Below are 23,922 nucleotides of genomic sequence, written 5' to 3' on the forward strand. Positions count from 1 at the left end.
TATTTGACAAGGGTGACTCAGATATTACAATAAACTGTTTTCCCCTGATGCCCTCAGGATAATCAAACTATTGTAAATACAAGAATTGGAGAAAAAAAATAAAAAAAAATAAAAATAGTAAAAATGTATACATTTATCAAGTATAAAAGCATAAAGTATACATGAAATACATAAATTTCAATTAAAAAAATCAAGACTGGACTTTTTATAAATCAGTTTTTTGAACAAAGACACTGCACCAATTATTATTATTATTATTATTTTATCAAGATTGTTTTTGTGTGTATTATTCAACAAAATCATAAATATGCGTATATGTTCTGTCCCAAATTTATGTTCCATTAGAGATTACTATATCCTGCTCACTTCAGTCAATCCAAGAAATTAAATCACCATGGACTTTAAATAATCAAAGGTCTTTGTTTTTTTGCTCCAGATAAAACAATTATTTCACTACTGATTGACAGCTTATATGTGACTTTAAAATAGAGGACTGATTCTTTGATTAGCCAGCTTGTGCAAGATTCATTTGGAAATGGCTGTTTGTTTTAAAAATAATACCTGGAAAAGCAAGTGGCTTAGCTCACCAAAATTAAAGACAGTGAAGAACATGTGATGAATAGGATATCAGAATAAGCTATAGCTACTTTTTTGTGTCCCATGAACAACACCTTTTCTTGTCTTAAGACAAGTCTTAAATATCAAATGATACCTGGCCATAATACAAATATATATTTCTTCTCAAAGACAAACTTTTTTCTTCAGAAATAGTTTTAATTGACAGGCAAATAAATGACAATATCGAACTATACCTGTCACATGTGCACAAAAGGCGATCTCTATTTATGCTGCAATAACACAACTGCTTTTCCCACCATCCAGCAAGTGAATTGCTTTGATCCTTTATCCTGATGATAAAAACTGCATCACTTCGAATTTGACATATTGAAAACTTTCAGTTACACTGGAGTACAAGTGAGCTAAGATAAATATCTGCATTTCAATTCACATGATATTCTTTTGTCTAAACATCACTTTCCTCATGATGGTAAAATTTAGTTTCCACAGACTGAGCGGTCACTGTAGATATGCATCACTGAGTGCTTAAGGCAATGAGAAACCACTATTTGACTAGGAAACACCTGGCTGCTCCCCATGGAAGGTGGGTAATAGTTGCTCCCTATGGAAGGTGGGTAACTTCTATATGTAGGACAGTTATGTAGGAAATTTGCCATGGGGAATTAGAATGGACGTTGTGAACAGGTGACTGCTGAGTAAAGGTTATTATTAGGACAGGATTGACTGTATCTTGGTCTTCTTGTTGTATGTAATAGATAGAACATAATTAAATAATTTCTCCCTCCTTTTTCAGGTTTTGACATTACCATTCTTTGTCTGGAAAAAGTTAGTTGGGGAGAGAGTGACCTGGAGCAGGGATTACCACACTGTGGATGCAGCTGAGGTAAAAATCCTTATATACAATAATACATAGTTGGCCTGATTGGGGAAGTCATTCATAACAGGCTTATCTTGCATAATTGCCATTCATCAAGCATACAAATTCATCAGCATCTTTTGTGTTCTCATTAATTTATATAGAACAAAATAAATTGCTGCATATTATAAAACAATTCAGTTGAAAACCAAACAATATGCAATTCCAGAAGGGGAATGAATTTCCAAAAAAATTGTTTTTTCTTCAAGGCATTATTTCCACAGATATCCTGCAATTTTGCTTTCAGCTACTGTTTTGGGGGTTCTGTATAGAGATAAATTTGGGGGTGGGATGGGAAAATCCTCTCCCATTAAAAAAAATAGAATGTTTTTGTAAATGTTGATAGGGAAATGTCATAAACTACTGTCATTAGTGTATGCAAGGCTGTTTGACATAGTCTAACAGTTAAACTTCTGGTAGACTTTTCTTTTTTCATTGATGTAAGACTGTACAAAAGATTGTCATTGTATCCATCCTTGCATGCAGACGACAACTTGAAAGGGAGATATTACTTTCCTTTGTCATAAAACTTCCTTCCTCACAAAGAATTGGTCTAATGAATCATCTGCTTTGTGATTCACTGAGAGCACCCATATATAATACAGGGCTCGAAAATTAGCGGTAGTCCACTAGCCCGAGGCTAGCAGATTTCCTGTCAGACTAGTAACTTTCATAATGTTAATAGTCCGATGGGCTAGTAGTTTCGGTTATTAATAGTCAGCGTTTGTTTACGCCATTCCCTAATAAAAACTTGACTTAGCAGATGTTCTGTAGAATCAAAGCAGTGGCCATTGTAAACACAGTCATAAAATATTATGATGAGAAGATGATGTCAATTTCTGCCTCGGAAAGGTGCATTTCTATAACAAGAATCCATCCGATTTTGTGCATTTCACTTAACAGCGCAAATTATGGTCACGTCATTAAAAACGGAAGTTTGGTAATTGATCCTAATTAATCTGATAACGAATTAAATGAAAAAATGACGTGGTATCACACTTTATTCACTCGACCACAGTAACAAACTACAAAGCGGTATACCACACAAAAGAACATGGCAAAAACTATTCAAAGAAATTAGTTTGCACATTTTTTTGTTTAAGGTTCTTTATTTTTTTGTTGCTCACTTCCCAAACGCTCCAACAGTCACAAACAGGAAACTACATATTTTACATTTCCATCGAAATAATTATAAGAATTAGATTAGTTTATTATGATTACGTTATTGACACATCCTTTCCATACAACTACTTTTTCTATGATAAGAATAATTTTTGTATTTTTCCCTTACAAGAATGAACAAATAATTGAATATACATGGAGATATCCAAGCAGAATGCCGTACATTTGTTGGGAATTAAAATCTCTAGCATGGGCATCTAAGATTTGAAAATTTTCTGCCTTATTATTAATTTCAACAATACACTGAGGTTCGATTAATTAGGAACAATTACCAAACTTACGACTTTTGATACTGTAATAAGAGCTGTTAAATACAACTCGCCGAGTCTCAGATGGCTTCGTTTGATGGGAACACACCTTTACCAAGCTGAAACTAACACTATATTCTGATGCTAATATTTTATAACAGTGTTTACAATAGCCACTGCTTTGATCATGCAGAACATCTGCTGAAGTTAAGTCTTTGTTAGGGAGAGGCCATTTAATTGTGGGAAGGAACAAAGACGTGTTTTGAAACATGTTTCTTGCTCTGACTTTCTTATATAAGGGACACTGTGCCATTCCTTTTCTTGCTTTAAATAATTATGGCATTTGATAGAAGGTGTTCAGCCACCGGAAAAAAAGCAAAAGTTGAATGAGAATGATGAGGAATAATTCTTGTGATAGGGAAAAGCATAATGGAAGATTTCAGAAGAAATGGACAAAAGACAGGGAATGGCTGAATTATTACGAGGAAAGGAACGTTATGTGGTGTAACTGGTGTACGCAATTCACAAAAACAAACAAGGGGCCCCGAGTGGCCGAGTGGTCTAAAGCGCTCTTCGTTACGGATCACTGCCATCTCACCTCTGTCTGCGGCGGTTCGAGTCTAAGATTCAGCCAATGTGGGCATGTGAGAAAGCTTGCCAGTAGCTTCTCGTGGGTCGGTGGTTCTTTCCGGGGTTTTCCGGGTTCTTCCTCCACCATTAATACTGGCCGCCATGTATAGCCTATCATGCTGAAAAATGGCGTTAAACCCCACAACAACAACAACAACAACAAAAACAAACACACAGAAAACATCCAGTTTTGTTGCGGGTTGTTCAAACTTTAAAATTGAATCGGTAAATGTGCATGAAAGCTGTGTGACATTGTTTTGTGAACAGGACTAGTAAAGGTTTGGCAGGACTAGTAAATTTCTCAATATACTAGTCCTTCTGGCTACAAAGAAATTCGAGCCCTGTAATAGCATAGTTTACAACCTGTAAATGAAATTGAGTTTGATAAAGACAAAAATTAATCTTAAAATATTGATTCCCCAATGATAGGCTTACAAATTTTGAATGACACATTTTAATGCATCAGATTGAAACAAAGTTAGGGTATGCATTAGTTAAATGTCCTAATCCAGGAACTAACTGTTCATTATATTTTAACAACTCTTGGATCTGCTATAGATTAAGGAGTTAATGCATACTATTGAATGTTAAATACAGATAAGCTTAATGGGGTTCAAAAATGGACAGAAGTTATCTAAAACTTCGTGTATGCACTTCAGCTGATTAGATTTTTTTGCTGATAACCCAAAGCTCTGTCTTGGTGGTTATCTTTTTCCTGTGATAGAGGAGACCAATTTTGAGGTAGGCTTATTTTCAACCATAAACAAACTTTTCTTCTGCATATTTGATATATCGGGGACAAATATAAAAAGTCCTGGATTTAAAAAGAGTTTTGTGGCAAACACCAATTAGGGAAAAGATCAGATGGTCTTGCTTTGATTATACAGGTCATTAGTAAGCTCTAAACATGACTATGGCAGGGATCAACCTGTAAATCATCAACCTGATACAGTCAGGGACTTAGACTTTGTCAGGACAATCTCAACTTGCTATCACACTCCAATCTGACAATGAAATGGAAATTTTCAAGGATGTGATTGAGGTAATATATCATATATCAACAGCCAAGTGCCCTCTACCACCACCACAACCAGCATTGAAGCAGATGTATGATAAAGCTTCTTTCAATACCAGCAAAGAAGATGAAGCCCCCTCTTTCAGGCTTTTTCCAGTTTCCATAAATTGCTGAAACACTGGCATCTTTCAGACATGAATCATAATGAGAAAGTATTCTTTTTGGTGAGCCAGATGCAGCATACTTTTACTCCACTAATATTGATCTCACTCGGATACTTGCTCTATCAATGTTCTGAGCTTAGTAAAATACATAACAGCAGTAAATATGTCTGCCCCTCTGTTCTTCAAAATTGATCAGTTTGTTTTTAATGCCACTTCATAACTGATTAGGAACATTGTTACACAGACCTGCCAATACTTACGATTAAAAACTACAAAAAAAATTATCATTGCCAAAATATCCGGACAATTGGTTCATCCATATTTTATTTGGATCTGGGTTTCGTATTAGAATTTGTGAAATTAGTCAGGGAACCAGACTAACTTTACAGCAGCACCCCATATGCTTTAAACTGCACCTATTTGTTCATGTGAAGCGTCTGCATGATCAAACTGTTGATTATAGAGTTTTTAACAATGGCATCCAGAAAGTGATGCATGTTTAAGACGAAAGGGAAAATAAGCTTTTTGAAAAGTGTTAATAATCAACACAGAAAAATAAAAAGAGTATTCAGATTGTTGTGAATAAAAGCTGGAAAAGGCACGATTATATTTATTGGACATCACATGCCAGTTTGAGTATGTTGCGGCGGGAGATATGATTGCCATCATCATATGAAATGGAAAAGAATTTCCAAGAATTATGTCAAGTTGAGAGAGAGCAACAAGCCATTGAGCTGCATAGAGTTTTGGAACTAGAGTTTGTCCACCTGTGCTAGAGGTAAATAAAGTCTACACGTACTTAACAAAACTTTTCAGTTGAACATAATGTTTATTGTTAAAGCGTCAAACTTTTAATTGCGTTTTCCAGCTTTACAAGAGCAGTTATTGATATCTTGTTACACCTTACTGAAAACAGGTCAATCTTACGGAAAAAAATCAACTGCCTTACTGAGACTGACTTGTCAGGGTTGGCAGGTTTGTGTTACAGTGTTGGCATTGCTTCACTTGGTGTCCATGACCATTTTCTGCCAGAAAAGAAAAGTAGTGACTATGCTAGCCACATAGCTAAGGTCATTAACAGAGCAGTACAATGGCCAACAATCAGGTGATTCCATGCAATCTGGACCTGGTGAGACAAGATGCTTTTTGATGCTCTTCTTCACTTAAACCACATCATGTGGCAGTGGTGAGCTCTTATCTTTATGTGTAGACTTTGAAAACTATTTCTGAGAATATTTGTTTTCACTTTCTTGATCTATCCAGAATTTAGTGGAACAGTTTGTCAAGTAACATTGCAACTGAATTAACAGTGTTTGCAAAGCTGTTCACTCCCAGTAATTATGCAGTGGGATTTTGAAACTATTTTATATACACTTGTCATTTATAACAATTATGCAGTGATTTTGGCTAGTTTGCATACTCTTTGCATGCCATTTAGAACAGTTATGCAGTGTTTTGGTTTGCATTTTGGTTTGCATACACTTTGCATGTCATTTATAACAATAATGAAGTGTTTTTTGCCTGTTTACGTACACTTTGCATGCCATTTATACTAATTTTGCAGTTGGTTTTTTGCTTGTTTACATACACTTTGCATGCCATTTATACTAATTTTGCAGTGTTGTTTTGGCTACTTTACATACACTTTGCATGTCATTGCTTATCTTATAGTGTATGGTATTTTACTTGTCCTCATACCTGACCACTTGCATTTGAACTCACATGAGCTAAGTCTTATAAATGTAACTACCTCCTTCCCACCTTTAGCACTACTTATTTCTGTTCTCACCACTTATTTTCCTATTTACCCTAGCAATGTTTGTCTTTACTTCATACCATTCAACTTATTTAATAAAAAAACTACCTTTGATGGCTTGTTTCTGATGTGCTAACGATGAAAACTCAATTTTAGACGTATGTGCAGAATTTGCTGATTACCAGGTATGACGTTCAGTACTATGAAATATGACTTCGAAGTAATAAATTATGCCTTAGTTTATGCTCTTGTGCTTTGAATGAGTTCCATTCTATGCAGAGAGGTGGGGGCGAGGGGGCGCTCAAGCCCAAGAAACCAGGAGAACCAGTGGCCATATGAGTCACTTGTAAGCTTCAAACATTCAGTTAACCTCATGTAATATATTACAGGTAAAGATGGTGGATAGTTTGGGTGCAATGGACATTGAAATATTCAAGGCAGCTGAGCGGACATGGAGCATGACGCTTTGTGATGGCAGTGTCACTGTGATCAAGATGGATGACGACTGTAATCCCATGTTACTGAAGTATGAGGACAGAGAGAAATATGCTGCTGAAGTCAGGAAAATTAGGATGATAGAGTTTGATGATCAAGTAGGTTTTCAGAATTACAGTTACAGTTTTTTGTTTTCTGCTATTCTGTTTCTGTGCCAATACAAAGCAGTCATTAGATTTACAATTACATCACAATTCACTATCTACCTCAGAATTTTTTTTGTTTGTTCATAAGGTTTTGTTTTCAGGATGTAGACTTTCTATGCTACTGTCATTTTCAATAGAAACATGTTAATATTGTTTAGTTTTTGTTCACATCTTTGTCAAAATTAACTTTTCTTATTATCGTTTCTAATATCTTTGAGACATTGTATGCCATATTTTGTGTAGAGCTTCAGCATACATCTTTAATTCATAATTATTTGGTATTGAAGTCACAGTACTGTGTCTTTTGAATTCAGTTAATTATTTGGAAGTGAAGTCACAGTACTGTGTCTTTTGAATTCAATTAATTATTTGGAATTGAAGTCACAGTAATGTGTCTTTTGAATTCAGTTAATTATTTGGAATTGAAGTCACAGTACTGTGTCTTTTGAATTCAATTAATTATTTGAAATTGAAGTCACAGTACTGTGTCTTTTGAATTGTCACTTTGTATTGTAGAGAAAGTGTTTGTTGATTTTACTTAAATTGTTGGTTTCACTTTCTTTCTGTTACATTATTTAATAGCTAGATTTGTAACAGAAATTAAGGGCTCATCCAGAATCTGTTTTTATTTAAAACATTTCCGAGATATTAAAAATTGTATTTAATATTTAAATTGACTTTGCTTTGGTACTTAAAATGTTCCAAGTGAAGATTTTAATTTTACACATTTGAGAGATCTTCCTTGAAACCAGGGAGCATTTACAAATGCAAACTCAAATGGAGATGCAGATAGAAGAAAGGGAAATGCAATATTGATTAAAAGAATTGGAACTGGTAGGTGGATCACTCTCTCCCCCAACCCCCATCCTTTACACACAAGTTCAGGTTTTGATGTTACCAGACATATTAGGTTAATACACCCTATTCAGGAAAAAGAAATAGATAAATACTTTCATCACTTGAGAAAATTACTGAAAACGTGCAATGGCCAAGAGAGCATTGGACATTAAAGTGTATTTACTGGCAAATCTTGTGAAGTCCCTGATTTACTGTCAGTACAGTAGGGTTAATGGTTAAGTAGTATATCTTGAAGGGTTATGAGTTGGTTCCTGAGGTTTAGGAATTGTAGAAAAGAAACTTGATAAACACCATTAATGTCAGAAAATTATCACTTATTGATGATTTTGACAAGCCTGTCCCTATTAAAATATTAATGGACACAGTAGCCTCTCAGAGTCTTTTGTTATCAGATACACTGCCTTTGAGAAGTCGTCTAGTGAAAGTGTTCATATTCAATGAATAGAACATGGCTTTGTTTAATGTTCCTCTGTTATGTCAATTTGGCATCAGACTTAGTTTCTGTACCCATGTCTGTTGGATCAGTGGTTCTTTACCTGTAAAAGGCATTCATTTATTATTAAGCAGTGACCTAGCTGGAGATAAGGTCATGGTTAGTCCACCAGTACCTGACAAGTCTTGCTTTGATAAAAGAAATTGATCTTATTGAGAGTGAAAATCCTTGATTTGAATCCTGTTACAGCAGTTACCAGAGCTATAGCAAATAGAGCTCTTGAGAATAATGTTGAACAGAAAATTATTCCCTTAGCAGACACATTTACTGGTAATTTTTTTATGAGGTCACATTAGTGCCTTGTATTGATCAGTCATTAGGTATTGATCACAGTGATCCAATTTTTATCACTCATTTTCTCTATTCTAATAAGGGTGACAAAATGCAAATTACTCATGGTTGAACAGGAACAAATTCCTGAGAGCTCCTGTTTATTTCAGAGGACTATTAGTGAAACTGAAGCCACGGTGGTGTAGGAAAGATAGAGAACTTTATTGGATATACCAATACGTACTCTACAGCCAGTAGGGATTAACATTGTGGTCTGATTGGGAGAACAGTCATTTTTAACATAAACCACCTGAGGTACACACTTTTGACAAGTGGTCAGTGAGCTATAAAGTTGTTGTTGTTCTGAGGTCATATAGACAGGAAATTCTTAGTCTGGTCCATGAAACTCCCTTGGCTGGTTATTTAGGAGACAGTGGACTTATAACAAGATCTTGAATAATTTTTGTTGTCCAAAACTTACAAGTGATGTTTCTAAATACTGTAGATCTTGTCACACTTGTCAAATGGTTAGACTTCATATTATTTCTTGTTGATCTTTAATGAAAAAGGTGGTAATCACCTCCAGTTTGATGGCTTTGGTGACATTGTTAAATCTGCTTAACACTACTTCTTCAAAGTTGACAGTTATAGCAATATGGACTTTTCACTCAAAGACTACACAAATTTGTTGTTGTTTTTCAATGAAAAGGTACCAGTTAGACATACAGCATGGCTGTCTTGATCAATGATGACCATCTTGACATTTTTTCAGTCACTATTCCTTTTGAAGGGATGGTTGTTTTGACAATAAAGAAACACAAAAAGACACTTTTTTTATAGCATTGAATCTGATCTAACCTCAAGAATAGGTACCTTAACTGCTATCTTGAAAATCATTATATGGCTACTCCTCTTTTATTGTTGGACTTGTCAGCATTGGATTTTTAACCAAACACTGCGTGTTTGTGGGAGGGAGGAGGAAGAGGGATTTTGGAATAGGGATGTGGTGGTTTCCAGCAATTGAGCAAATGAACAGGAACACTGATACTATGCATCTATGCTGCATATTGTTAACTTGATTAACATGATTTCTCCCAGATAAATGCCATCCGTCGGGGTCTTCTGAAAGTAGTGCCGCAGGCTGTACTGGATCTATTGACTTGGCAGGAACTGGAACACCGGATCTGTGGTAATCCAGAGATCACTATTGAGGCCCTCAGGAAAGTCAGTATGTATTAACAGAAAATATTTGTACCAGAGTAATTTCCCTAACTATGCATTTATATTATTATCAGCAAAAATCTAAGTACCATATAGTGGGGGGTTGTGTACATAAAATTATTCAGTATTATCCAGGAGGAAAGTTTTAAATTTTGGCACAAAAAAGTTTTAATTTGAGCTACGGCATCTAGCAGTATTTTGTAATCGAAGCAAAACTTGTCTTTTTAGCATTTGCTGAATTATTCTTGACTACACATCACTCTCTTGAAGACAGGTCAAAATGGATTACTACCATTAATGAGGGAAAACTCAGGGATAACAAATACTGCAGCTTGATTATTTCATTTAATTGACATTGCAGTCTGTTTAGTGGTGTTTGATTAATCTCAACTGTTAGTTGGGATAAGAAACAAGAACACTTCCTGCCGTTTTTTTAAGCTTGCATACTCACAGAGCAGGTTGATGCACATTCTGTAAACAGTCCATAGTTGGAATTTTGTTGTGTCCCTGTGAACTCTTTATTCACAATAGCAAGTTGATTCACATCCTGTAAACAGTCCATAGTTTGAATAGCTAGTCAATTCACATGGTGCCAACAGTCCCTATTTTGAATAGGTTATAGCCCTGTGAACTCTTTATTCACAATAGCTAGTCAATTCACATGGTGCCAACAGTCCCTATGTTAAATAGGTTATAGCGCTGTGAATTCTTTATTCATAACGTCATTGATAGCAATTATTGAATTTGACTTAATTGATCATGAAGCCATTCAATTATATATTATCCAGTTAAGGTATCAAGGACTGGATGCCAGGAGGATATACTTAAGAAAGATATACTCTAGAAACTGTTTGTAGTGATTGTTTGGTCATCTGTGCATTGTATGAAGAGAACAGAGACTAAATGTAACCTTCTCATTGAAGAAAATGTAGAACTGTTTCATTGTACTTTATATCCAAGTTTTACAAATGATAAAAATGTTGTCCTTCAGTATTTGTTAGTTAAAGCTGTTTTATCTTTAACATTAAAACAAAAGATAAAGGAACTTCAGTAACAACTACAGTAATATATGTACCTTATGTTGACACTGTGTGCCACTTTATCAGTTGTACATTACCAAGCAAACCCTGATTGGCTAATTGGTCTGTGTGTATGATAACAGCAAGCCGTGATTGGCTAATCAGTCCGTCTGTATGATAATAGCAAGCCCTGATTGGCTAATTGGTCTGTCTGTATGATAACAGCAAGCCGTGATTGGCTAATTGTTCAGTCTACATGATAACAGCAGTGCACTACATTGTGAACTATACCTGGGACTTTTTCTGAGAAAATTTGAATAAAGGATGCAATATTTCTTGAATTATGGAATGAAGGTTTCAGTAGTCTGGGACGTGTTCAACCCATCAATTATGCTGAAACAGTCTAATCTGAAACACTGTAGTCATGACAACATGAACATCACAAACATTAACAGTCTGATCTTAAACATGTAGTCATGACAACGTGAACATCACAAACATTAACAGTTTGTTCTTACACATGTAGTCATGACAGACATTAACATGAACATACAGACATTAACAGTCTGATTTTAAACATGTAGTTATGACAATTTGAATGTCACAGGCAATTTCTTTTTGATGTAAGCATTTCTTATTTGGAAACAACAACATGTACATAAAGGACATTAAAATAGTGTGCCATAGAGACTTCAAAAATGTTAGTTTTATGTTATTGACATTGCAGACTGTTGTTATTTGATTGGATCCAAAAAGGAAAACAGAGGTTGATCTTTGCCCGCCTCCATCCCAAGCCAGTGTTTTCTGAGTTTTATTGGGAATTATTTTCTTTGGCCAAAGTTTATGAGCATCAAAAATGGGTGTTTGGCTCATTGAGTAAAGATACTAGTTTAAAACAAAAGTAAATTGTGAAACAAATAAGGTTTGGGGGAGGAATATTTTATTTATAAAAAAATTGAGCTTGTTCTTCATTTCAGATTTATTACAGTTTCATTTATCTTTCAGATTTTTTTTCTAACAACAGAAATGTGTATCTCTGATTTGAAAAAAAAATCATTTTTGTCTACATATTTCAGTTGGCTTTATTTTTTTGCTTCAATCATTCTATCCAATTCAAGCATACCTGTAGATTGAAGAAATTATAGACTGTTGCTGGAATAAGCTAGTTAATGATTGTTATGCAACTTGATTAGCATAACATTAACTTGACTCAACTCAAACAGTAACCATAAACTTCTAGTCTTTGACTTGTTTGTATCTATTTAGGTTTGCAGCTACACTTATAAAGTATAAATTTCAAAACTGTTAACTGGACATCTTTGCTTTTTGGTGTGGGTTTCTCTTGGAAGTTTTCCTTTATATTCATGATTACCTTGTGTTTTTTAATCTATTTTATGATTGGCTTGTGTAAATGTGTCAGGTGTTTTTCCCAGTAAACATAAATGCCACTCCAATAACCAGTTGGGTGAGCTTGCTTTTAGAAGGCTAGTTTGTTTTTTTTGTTTTGTTGGAGTAGCCCCAGCCCTAGGTCAGCATGGATTAGATTACCTTATTTTCTTAGTTGTAGGGGTCATTCACATATGAAGTCAGGCAGTGAATGGGGGAATGGGGGTCAAAATTTTATGACGATGTGTGACGAGGGGGGAGGGGGTGTTGAAGAAATGTGATGTTGCAATAAATACGAGTGTGGAACACTTCTTTAAAAAAAATATTAGTACAAAAAAATATTTTGTGACCTGCATCCTCAGTCCATTTTTATCTGTAATAGATAACTCTCTTGTGGACGACTTATATTGTTATCTCAGATGAACTATTGGGTAATTGTCATAACCTTTAACTGGTTTAAACTGTTGTTGCTTTTAATTATGTTATTCTTTTTTTAATATAATGTAGTACACTCTTTAAAAACAAAATATAAACTAAATAAACTGCAGGCCTACTGGTGATTAAACATAGATTTTAGAAAGGTTAAACATTAGGCTAAAAATTATCACCATCCTGGCAACAGTCTGACAATGAAAGACACACGTGTTTAGTAAGTTAAAAGACAGTATTCAGTCCGCAGTGAACGTTTAATCTTTTAATATTTGTTATGTGAAAAAAAAAATGTAATTAGTTGAGTAGCACCAAGGTTGGGTCCTGTGTTGTGCTGGGATGTCGTACATTAAAGGGAATAAATATATTAAATGTTAGCTTTTATTTTCTTCTTTTTATTGAAAACGTTTTGTTGACACCACTGAAGTGGTAGATTATAAACGGGCCTACTAGTACAAAGAGTCTTTGAAGCTTGATGACATTAAAAAAAGCAGTCTAAAAAAAAACAGGATGAGGGGAGAGAAGAACTTTGAGGACTGAGCCAGCGTGCAGCACTAGTAAAATTTACAATATTGAAATCATACAACATAAGGTGTCCAGTGTTACATTAGTTTTAATATTTTCATTACTTTTTTGGCAGCCCATAGCAATGGATAAAAATAAATTGTATCAGTCTTTATTTAATGCTTATGTGTTAACATATCCTACAAAAATAAAAAAGATGTGCCAAGATGAACTTATATAAAGTGGAACAGGATCAACAGTGACACATATTTGGCTGAAAAAGTTAACCATATGTTGCAAGAGCTCAAGGTGATCTCCATTACAAAAAAAGGATCACTTCGTAACTTTTGGACAAAACAAGCACCATCAGTTTCAAAATATGTTTCTAGTCAGGATAATTTAGAGTCCAATGAACTACTGACTGATGTCTTGAATATCATTACTTCTGAAACATTCCTTCTACTTGCCATTTTGCTTCTCCAAGAAATGCTCCTGTCAATTACATTTGAAGTCCCAAATTGATGTCATAAATTGTGACCTCATTGGTTTGTATAATTGGCAGAAACAAGGACTACTTTCAAATGAGCAGAACTTAAAGAGTTAAAAGAGAAACAAAAAAGAAAAACTGAATTGGAAAAAAATCTAAAGAAAAAGATTGATGATCAATTAAGATCCCAGATAGCAAGGGATTTGAAAAAATCAAAACTGAATGCTTTATTGGAAGATAATCCTGAACTGTGCACAAAACTGAATATCAGGACCAGATGTGGTCAACCAAAAATTGAAGAGGCACAACCATTGCTTTTGCAAACTTTACTTTACATTGCAGTGCATGGTTCAGCTTCTCGTAAAAAAAAGACAGTTCAAAGTCTATAGAAGTATCAAAACCTTAGATCAGTTGACAGAGCATTTAAAAAAAGATGGTTTCAATATAAGTCAAAGTGGACGATACCTTCGTCTCCTTCCTAAGCGTAGTTCGTCATCAGAAGGTAAGCATCGTGTGACCTCTGTCCCAGTAAAGTTAATTAGAGCACAAAATGGATATCACAAAAAAAAAATATTGATGGCCAGTTTTGCACAGCTACAGTAAGACATTTGGGAGAACTATCTTCCATGCTTGGACTGTATGAGGTTTGTTTTATCAGCAAGGATGATAAATGTCGCATCCCAATTGGTCTGGTTGCTGCCAATAAGCAGAGTCAACTGCTAATGTACATGGAGTATAAAGTAAGCCTTCCTGACCATGACTGGGTAGCTGCTGCCCAGCACAAGCTTATACCCTCGGTGTATGCCAGCATTGAGATCCATCACAACGGTCTTGGAAACAGACGCTGTTGGCTTTTCTGGCCCAGCATTTATAGCCATCTTTATCTGGAAAACACTCCAACAGCACTCAGCCATGGATTTGACTTTAAAAAGTTGTTATGTCTGACAGTTTGATACAATAAGCAGGACTGGTATTGATAAATTGGTCAAGCCAATTTTCGTGTTTACTATTGATGGTGGGCCAAATAAAAACTGATGGTATCAGACAGTTATTAAAGTTTCTTGAAACACGATCTTGACTCTGTCTTTGTTGCAACAAATACTCCAGGACGAAGTGCTTATAGCAGAATGGAAAGAAAGATGGGGCCAATGAGCAGGGAATTGAGTATATTAATATTACCTCATGACAACTATGGCAGTCATTTAGACAAATGAGGTAGGACAGTTGACATTGAGCTAGATAAGAAAAACTTTTAATTTGCCTTAAAAACGTTGGCCAAAATATGGTCACAGTTGACTGTAGACAATTACCTAACCATTGCTGAGTATATAGATCCATTAAATTCAGAGCTCATGGAACAGGATATATTATGTAGAGATCAAAACTGGTGTGACACCCATGTCTGTTCAAGCCAATACTTGCTTCAGATTGTGAAGTGTGACGACAACATTTGCTGTTTGAAAGCATGAAGCTCATACTTCAGCATGATGAAAGACTGATTTCTTCCTCCTCCATTACCCTTTGTTCAAACATGTGAAGGGCTTAAAGTTCCAGAACGAGCAACAGGTGGAGCCCTGTACAAATTTCCATCCTTATTTGCAACTCAAAGTCTCAAAACGGAAGATGTTCTACCTGGGTCAGCAAACAAATTTTGGACAATTCCCTGCAATCTTTGTTGCCTTTCACTTCAATTTGTGCTGAATGAGAGAATTTGCAAGATTTACTACATGTACTTCAGCTCTCTGGTGATGCTGCACTGTCACTCAGTCCTTCACAAATAAATAGCAGTTCCATCAAAGCACTTTAGACCAATGAGAGTAGCTGCTAGAAGGCAACATGAAACAATGGTCATACAAGCAAAAGTGGAGAATGGAGAGAGTGTGGATTGAATTGACCAGGAGGAGCTTGATTTGGAGGGAATATCCCTTCCAATAAATGATGTTAATCTAGAAACAAATGGATTTCTTGTTTGTTCAATGGAGGAGCATGTTACTTTGCCTTGGGATATTGATAACTATGAAGAGAAGTAATTCATTTACAAATATTTCAGATTTTAAACCCATAATTTTTTTTATAGATTAGTTGAAACTTTAATGTTAGTAAGAATTAAAGTGATTGATATGTATAATTTACATTTTATTTTGTTTTCTGTTTAAAATTAAATTTTTAAAAATAATTTTATAAACTTTTAACTAGCCTAGCAGTCCTTATAAAAGCCTGATTAATTAAACACTTTTTTACATAAAAGATTGTTGTTTTGTCTACATAGTTAACTGATTTTCAATACATTTAGTTTTCAGTATTACAAGAAACTGGGGGGAAAAAAGGTGTAAGACACTTGTGACGTCGCATAGAGGGGGGAGGGGTTAAAAAAAATTGCAAACATTGCGTGATGTCATATGTGGACGACCCCTTATCCCTCAGTGCAGAAGTGGGGTGGGGTGGGTGTCTTTATTTTTCATTCATATGATTCTAGTTAGGAATCAGTGTTAATTTGATCTGGTGGGTTTTAACCCTTTTTCCAATGTATCAAATATTGATGCACTTAAAATTTTACTAGGTTTTGCAGTATTTTTCTTGGGGTAAAGATAGAACTTGTCTCATTTTTCCAGATGTTATTTTTGTTTAGAGTTTTTTTTTATATATCTTTAATGGTAACAGTTTAGGGCATACAATAGCGTTCACATGCTTTATGTATGTAGTTGAAAACATTCACAATGAACAGTAAGCTCTCATTGTTACTTGCACATATTTGACCCCATCCTTTAGAGGTGTCTGTCTTTGTCCAGATCTAAACTAAAAATTGAATTTGTTCCTTAACAGGAGGAGAAATAAATATCCCTTTATAATATAAAGAAAAGAAACGTTTTAGTGATGTCAGCATTGCATTAGTTTGAATAGAACATATGGGTTTAAAGCAAAATGTATTTTTTTTTCTGATACTTTTAGACCAAAAGTATTTTTCCTTGTTAGACATTACCCAGTCACATTATATTAAGAATATAATCCTTCTACCTCATGAATCCAGCCCTTCTAAAAGATGAAAATCATCTTTTTCCATAAATTTCAATAGACAAAGGGCAATAACTCTTGCTGTTTACCTCTCCTTGGTACTGCCAGGTGTTGCCAGTTTTTAGCTTCACTACTGTATTGGATAACATCCTCCAGTTTATCCTTTGACAGTCCAAGCCATTTTGTGCTTTAATTGACTCATCCTTTTGGATTTATTGGGTGGATTAATGATTCTGCTGCAGGTTGTATACATTCTTTTTAGCTTCTGCTAGAGATGAATAATTTTGTCACCTTTAGGGACTGTGTCCTTTTAAGACCATGTCACACCACACTATCATTGACCTCTGCATTGTCTTTACAAGTTAGAGTGACTTTGACTTTTTTATTTTCTCTGTTTCTAACGAAGTTGGTTTTAGTGACTTTGTAACATGTTGCATTGCTAAATTTTTGCTTTGTTTTTCCTTTATGCAGTTTCAGTAGAACAGTGAACAAAATACTTGAAATGCATGAGTAATGCTTTAAGTCATGGCACATGGGGTTCATATTGGATCTGTTGGATCCACCTCCTTGAACCACCGCACCATTACAGGCCATCCAGCCGTCACGAACCATACAGCTGACTTGTCCAGTATGGTAGACCTTTTGAGAAGACAACCCAGCCAGCTCCAACTCAATGGGGGCAGTGTTCCCCAGTTTTAGGCAGCACAGTGAGAATAAGTACCCACTCATGTTCAAGCATGGCCTTTGGGCCTGTAAGTCGGGGTGCATAGGGTTTGTACTGGATCCACTGGAAATAATTCATAACAAAACCCCATTGTCACTGGCAATCCAGCTGTTCCAACAGTGGAACCTCTTCACTGGCAGATCTGTTCCTCTAAATGTACCATCAGCAGCATGCCCATTCTATGATGGAGATTTTTCAGTGAGAAATCTGTCTGACCAGCCAGGCCCTTGGAGTGGCAGGTACCAGTGATAGCCAGCCCATCTTCTATACTGCCAGCTTCCAGGTCGACCATTCTCTAGGCAAACAAGTTGGCAGTCCCAGCAGTGTCAGACATTCATAGGTTCACTGCTTGTCAAAAGAGAGACCTTGTGACATTTTCATAGGAATGGAATTGAGTTCTCATACCACCTGGTCTGGCTTCTCCAAAGATACAGGTAGACCCAGCTGGGCCTCCATGCACAGTGAGTATGACAGAACTCCGTCAAATCCACCATCCTTCACATCTGATTCAGATCCAGCCTTGGAACAGACTAAGTTTAGCTTTTAAACCGCCATGGAAGACATTTATAGGGTGTTTGGCTAATTCAGAATGCCCTCCACCCCATACTGCTACTCTAAAAAATTAGTAGATATCAATGAGGAGGAAGATATGGACTTAAAGCAACCTTCAGTACTGATCTCCTAGCACTTGACAAGAATATAGTAGCTGTTCATACGTCCACTCATCTGATTTATAAGGTGGACAAGTGTGCTCCAAGCCCATCAGAACTGGTTCTGGATGTCATTTTCTTCTTCATTGTTGGATTTAGCCTCTTTGGCACCTTTCATACTTGACAGAGACACCTGTCAATAGCCATGCTTGGAAGGTGATGGTCAAGATTGCTAAGGTCATTGACCAGGACTGCTCACCATACCATGGCCAATACTTTGACGGGTTCAACCAGTTTACTCCGGATACAATGTGTCACATGTCTATGATCCATGTCTCTCAAACCTTGTCATACCGTCCCTTTCCGGACAACACTGTTCTGGTTACCATTGTTTTGGAGGTGCCACAGTTTATCAGTTAAAGCCTTGGGGTTTTACTGAGATTATGGATTACATCATCACACTGTTCCAATTGATGTCATCTATGACAGCAGCATACTTGGACAACATCCTCCAGAAACATTGCATGTTTTCTACACCAAGGCAGGAACAATCTCTTCTCTTTTAGATTATCCAGGCTTTCTGGTGAAGTGGGAAATGTCAGATCTCTGTCCATCCCATAATTGTGTCCCTCTGGACATGGAATTTTTAACCTACCAAGATCTAGTGCAGCTTCCTCATGTTTGCATAATCAGAACCATTAGGCCCATCAAATCAGTTTCCAACAGTACATGGATTTCAGCAAGAGATTTTTTGCAACCCCTTGGTTTTTTCAGTGCAACAGCAGACATGATCAGCCATCTTTTTCATGCAGACACTGAGAGCACTATGGTGCCCCTTTTTAAGTACCCTTGATCAAACAGTCACGATCGCCTCTGAGATTTGATCATTCCTGCATCAGTGGTGCAGCCGTGGTTGGCTGACCTTGGGAATCCTACTGGAAAAGCCCCAAGCAGAAATAATGTTAGGTACCAATGCCAGCATGTACTGTTGGGATGTCCACCTGTTGCCAACCTTCACTACCAGCAGCCACACATGGGAGCAGGGGGAACGGCCTCTACAGATCAGCATCCTAGAAATGAAGGCTGTCATCAGTGCCTTTCACTTCTGAAAACATCTATTCTGAGGCCAAATTTTTAAAGGTTTTCATTAGGTCCAACAACTCTGTGGTGGTGACCTATCTCCTCAAACATTGAGGCATTAATCACCTGACCTGTGTGTTATGATTTGGCAGTTTCTATGTTGGTGCAACAATCTCCATTTCAATGTACAAGTACGACACATTCCCGTCAGACTCAATGTCTATTCAAAAGAGGTAAAATCCTTCACACAGAATAGTCTTACTATCTATCAGTCATCACTTAGATTTTCACACCATGCCTCAATGGTTGACCTCTTTGCAGCAAGGTGGAATTACAAGACACCCACCTTTGTCTCTTCAGTTCCAGAGCCAAAGGCTTGGGCCATGGATGCACTGCCAATCATTTGTGAGGGCTTGTGGGCATTTATCTCCCCTCCCATGATGCTGAGACCAAAAATAATCCAGAACTTACAGGGACAAAATGGCAAGATGATTCTGATAGCTTCTCTCAGATGATACTAGTCCTGGGTCACTGATCTACCCATTGTAATGATAGATCCATCCAGGAAGATTTCAGGCAGCATGAATCTTTCCCAGCAACCACGGTCATGGGTGGTCCATCCATATCTGGAATGTCCTCTTCTATATGCTTGGCTATTATCAGGACAGCCTTGGAAGACAAACTTTTCAAACCTTCGACTGTAGAGTGATTCTCAAGAGCAAGAAAGCTCTCCACTATGAAGGCTTAAGAGGGAAAGTGGCACATTTTATAGGGACAGGTGCCATACCAACAACATTGTCCCTCTGCATACCTCAAACTGGAAGACTAATTCTTTGGCAATTTAAGGAGAAACAATTGGCCCCAATCTTTATCAAAGGCTACCCCATGACATTGGATACATTCCGGCTCATGGCAGACATGATTTTAGGTGTGATATAGACCTATTGGATTGTTTTAGTCCTTTTTGGACGTAATCATCGAAAATCTCTCACTCTATTTCCAAATTAGGTTTTAACATGGCTCAATTTGAATCTGTTTGAACCTCTAGCCCACACTTTGCTAAAGTCATTAGCATCCACATCATGTTTTCTGATAGCTTTAGCATCCATGTGCAGGGTAAGCATGCTGCTTGCTTTTTATGTCGAGCCGAACTCTCCAGTTCAGATTGGAGGGTTCGGTGGTTTTCTTGACACAACCAGTCTTTGTAGCCCAAAATAGGTTACCATCTGTTGGTAACCAAAGAGTCATCACTCACTCACTTTCTTCCATAGACAGGTCAAGAACAGCAGGTATGCAAGGTCCTGTTCACATGCTCAAGCATTACTTTTAATACACAGAGACAAGTTCCAATTCCAGTCATGTAACAGATACACTGTCAGTTGAATGTAATACAATGGCTTTGCTGCCACACTGCAGTTCATGCCCTCACCATTCTCATTCTTCCAGCCCATCCATCCATACATCCATCCATCCAGCTATAAGATACCAAGCTGGTCATAAATAAACTAAATGCAGAGAGGAAATCCATAATTACATGCAACCACATCATTTTATGTCAAAATAAAGCCCTTAGTGATAAATTGTAACAGACAAACAATTTCCTAGTGTTTTAAATCCAAAGAATGACAAATAAGTATATTGGAGGGAGACATTTAATATATATATATATATATATATATATATATATATATATATATATATATATATATATATATATATATACACACACACACACACACACACACACAGTTACAAACTTGAATTGTATATTATTTAACACTTACCCTTATGTCTGTGAAAAGTCTTATGTGTATTGACACTCCTTGATAAGATCCAAGCGATCACTGTGTTGCTAAAACAATATGCAATATGTCTCGTATAAATACAGAAAAATTGTACAGAACCAGAGGTAAAGTACATGTTCACATCATGCTATATCGGTATCTCAATGTGAGCGACCTATGGCAAGATGTATGTATTGCCCAGTCACACACAAAAAAAACCAAGAAAAAAATATAAACTACCCAGGTAACACTGTATGCATCTAGGAAACCAATTACCAAAATTGTTCTTAGGCATTACCAAATTATTTTCTTGCCTTATTCTGTGACACTCAACATCCTTTCTTCCTATAACTTATTCTTCAGTGTAATGTGATTGAGGAATGTGATCGAAGGAGAAAATAATTTTTTAAGTAAATTCAGTCTCTGAGAATACTTACCCAATCACGTTACTTAAAAACCCTCCCATCTACCCCACCATGTGAGCATACTGGTTAGTATCTTACTGAGCTAAGACTAGCGACACCTGGTGGTGCCAAGGGGAAGTAATGGGCATGCATTATTGCCCTTTGTCAATTAAAATAGAAAAAGACTATTTTCATCTTTTAGTATTGCTGGATTTGCGAGGTATCAGGCTAATAGATATTCTCAGAGAAACATAGTTTACTGAAAAATTTGCTATTTCATAGTGCAGTTATTGGCTATCTCATAGTGCAGTTATTGGCTTGAAGTCTTGTCTCATTTATGTGGCAGGTATTTACACAACAGTCACTTATATATCTCCACAAACTGAAACAAATTCTGAATTATATGTCATTTATTAACTGAATCCATTTATCTAATATTGACCTTTATTACAATCTCTACTCACTTATAAGATGAGTACAACTGCAAACTGCACAGACCTGCATAATGGTCAAGCAGATCTGGGTCTGTGCAGTTCGATATGAGTAATCAGTTTAACAAACAACATAGACCCTAATCTGCAGGTGCATTATGCTATGAGGAAGATCAGGGTCTTTGTTTTTTTGCAATTTGTTTCTCAGTTTGAGTTGACTTATAATTGAGTATGTATGGTAGATACATTTTTAGTGGCAATATATTTGTGTGTGATAAAAAAGAATAAATTTTATTGCTGTCACTTCAAGGACATTTGCAATCTACTCATTCTTACAATAATGGAGTTTCAAAAAGGCTGAAAAAAGAAAAGTGTAAAAAGAGTTTTAAATATGCACGACTCATTAGACCAGTTATATGTACATGTACATTTAAGATGTATTTTTAAACGTATCTAATCTACAGCTCACTATGATGATGTGGAAGAGAAAGATACAAGAGTGAAATATTTGTGGGAGGCCCTGAAAAATTTCTCTAATGATGATAGGAGTCGCTTTCTTCGCTTTGTGACTGGTCGCAGAAGACTGCCTGCTCCTTTGTATATATCCACTGGAAAAGGGTATGTTAACATTTACAATAAAACACAGCACCAACATGGATAAAATAAAGTAAAACACATTCAGCACCAATATGGATAAAATACAGTACACTACAGTCTGCACAAACTTGAATAAAACACAGTAAACTATAGTCTGCACCAACATGAATAAAATACAGTAAAACACAGCACCAGCATGGATATAATATAGTACAATACAGTCTGCACAAACATAAATAAAACACAGTAAATTACAGTCTGCACCAACATGAATAAAAGTCATTAAAACACAGTCAGCACCCACATGATTGGATAAAATACAGTAAATCACAGCACAAACATGAATAAAATTCAGTAAAATACAGTCAGCACCAACATGGATGAAATGAATTTAAACATTGTATGAAATGTAGCATTTTATGGATATAGCCAAGTACCTGGCTTTTTGGGAGTTCCCAAGGATTCATATTTGGACATGTTTTCCTGTAATTGTGAAACAGTGAGAGGGAAAATATCTTAACCACTTACTTTTCTTTATTTATATTTCCAGGCAGTCTTTGACTTATTATCAGTGGCAGATACAATCATTTCTTTTTCAAATACATGTTACCAATCCTAATACATTCAGAGTACATCCACTATCTCACAAATCCTGCCTTTCCAGGCCTGTATTTGAAATAGGAATGCAAAAACATTCTCTGCTTGCTAATGTGGAAGTCAGATGACAGTGCTTTGTCTTTGGATAGAGAAATTGGAGTCATTTCATCAGTTACTACTGTCATTCATACTTAGAAGCTTGCTCTTTCTCTGGGCTTGCAAAAATCAAATCCAAATGATGGCCTATCCAGATAAGTAGTAGATATGCAGCAACACAGCTAAACCAACTAACGGCTACAGTGATCTTTCTTTGGTTATCTACTGCTGGAATCGGTCACCAGATGTAACCTATATTAAGATGACAACAGCTCTGGCAATGTCTCACCCCATATCTATACTTTCAGCTCCTGGGACCCAGTAGCATGATTGATTTTCCCATCATTCCCAGTCCTAATTTCAAACATGGAATGTGTCTGGCATGTGACTATGACAGCTCCAGCACTAGATCTGACCTGTAAGTGAATTTTATCAAGTATGTCTGACAACAAAATCAAATCCAGTGATTGATTTACTTGATATACCCAGTCCCAGCTTCAAGACACAGGCACCTAGCCATGACATTTCCAGCTCTGGCTCGAATCTGAATGCCTAGTATAATGTAACATTGCCTGTACGAGATCCATGAAAGTTTAGTGGCCTGGCTTTACTTGATACCAGCCCTATCATGACCAGATACCAGCATAGGTCATGCATATAATGAATGCCTGGAGATAACTGTATCTTAACCTGGACAGGCTTCCAGCCTTTGTTCACTGTCTTGCAGCCTGGTTTGCCTGTATAGTTGC

General features: G+C 36.3%; 1 protein-coding gene across 3 annotated transcripts in view; it reads left to right on the forward strand.

Moving 5' to 3' along the window:
• Positions 1-23,922, forward strand: part of LOC149807244 (E3 ubiquitin-protein ligase HECTD3-like) — a 92,714-nt gene that overhangs the window by 53,552 nt on the left and 15,240 nt on the right. For all 3 annotated transcript variants that reach the window (XM_089963985.1, XM_089963992.1, XM_089964000.1), the window contains exons 12-15: positions 1,373-1,462; positions 6,880-7,083; positions 9,851-9,980; positions 22,348-22,501. In XM_089963985.1, coding sequence (XP_089820111.1) covers positions 1,373-1,462; positions 6,880-7,083; positions 9,851-9,980; positions 22,348-22,501 — 578 coding nt within the window. The remainder of the gene's footprint in view (positions 1-1,372; positions 1,463-6,879; positions 7,084-9,850; positions 9,981-22,347; positions 22,502-23,922) is intronic.

The sequence above is a fragment of the Sinohyriopsis cumingii genome, chromosome 1, assembly GCF_028554795.1.
Source record: "Sinohyriopsis cumingii isolate HCF-2022 chromosome 1, ASM2855479v2, whole genome shotgun sequence".
NCBI classification, from domain to species: domain Eukaryota; kingdom Metazoa; phylum Mollusca; class Bivalvia; order Unionida; family Unionidae; genus Sinohyriopsis; species Sinohyriopsis cumingii.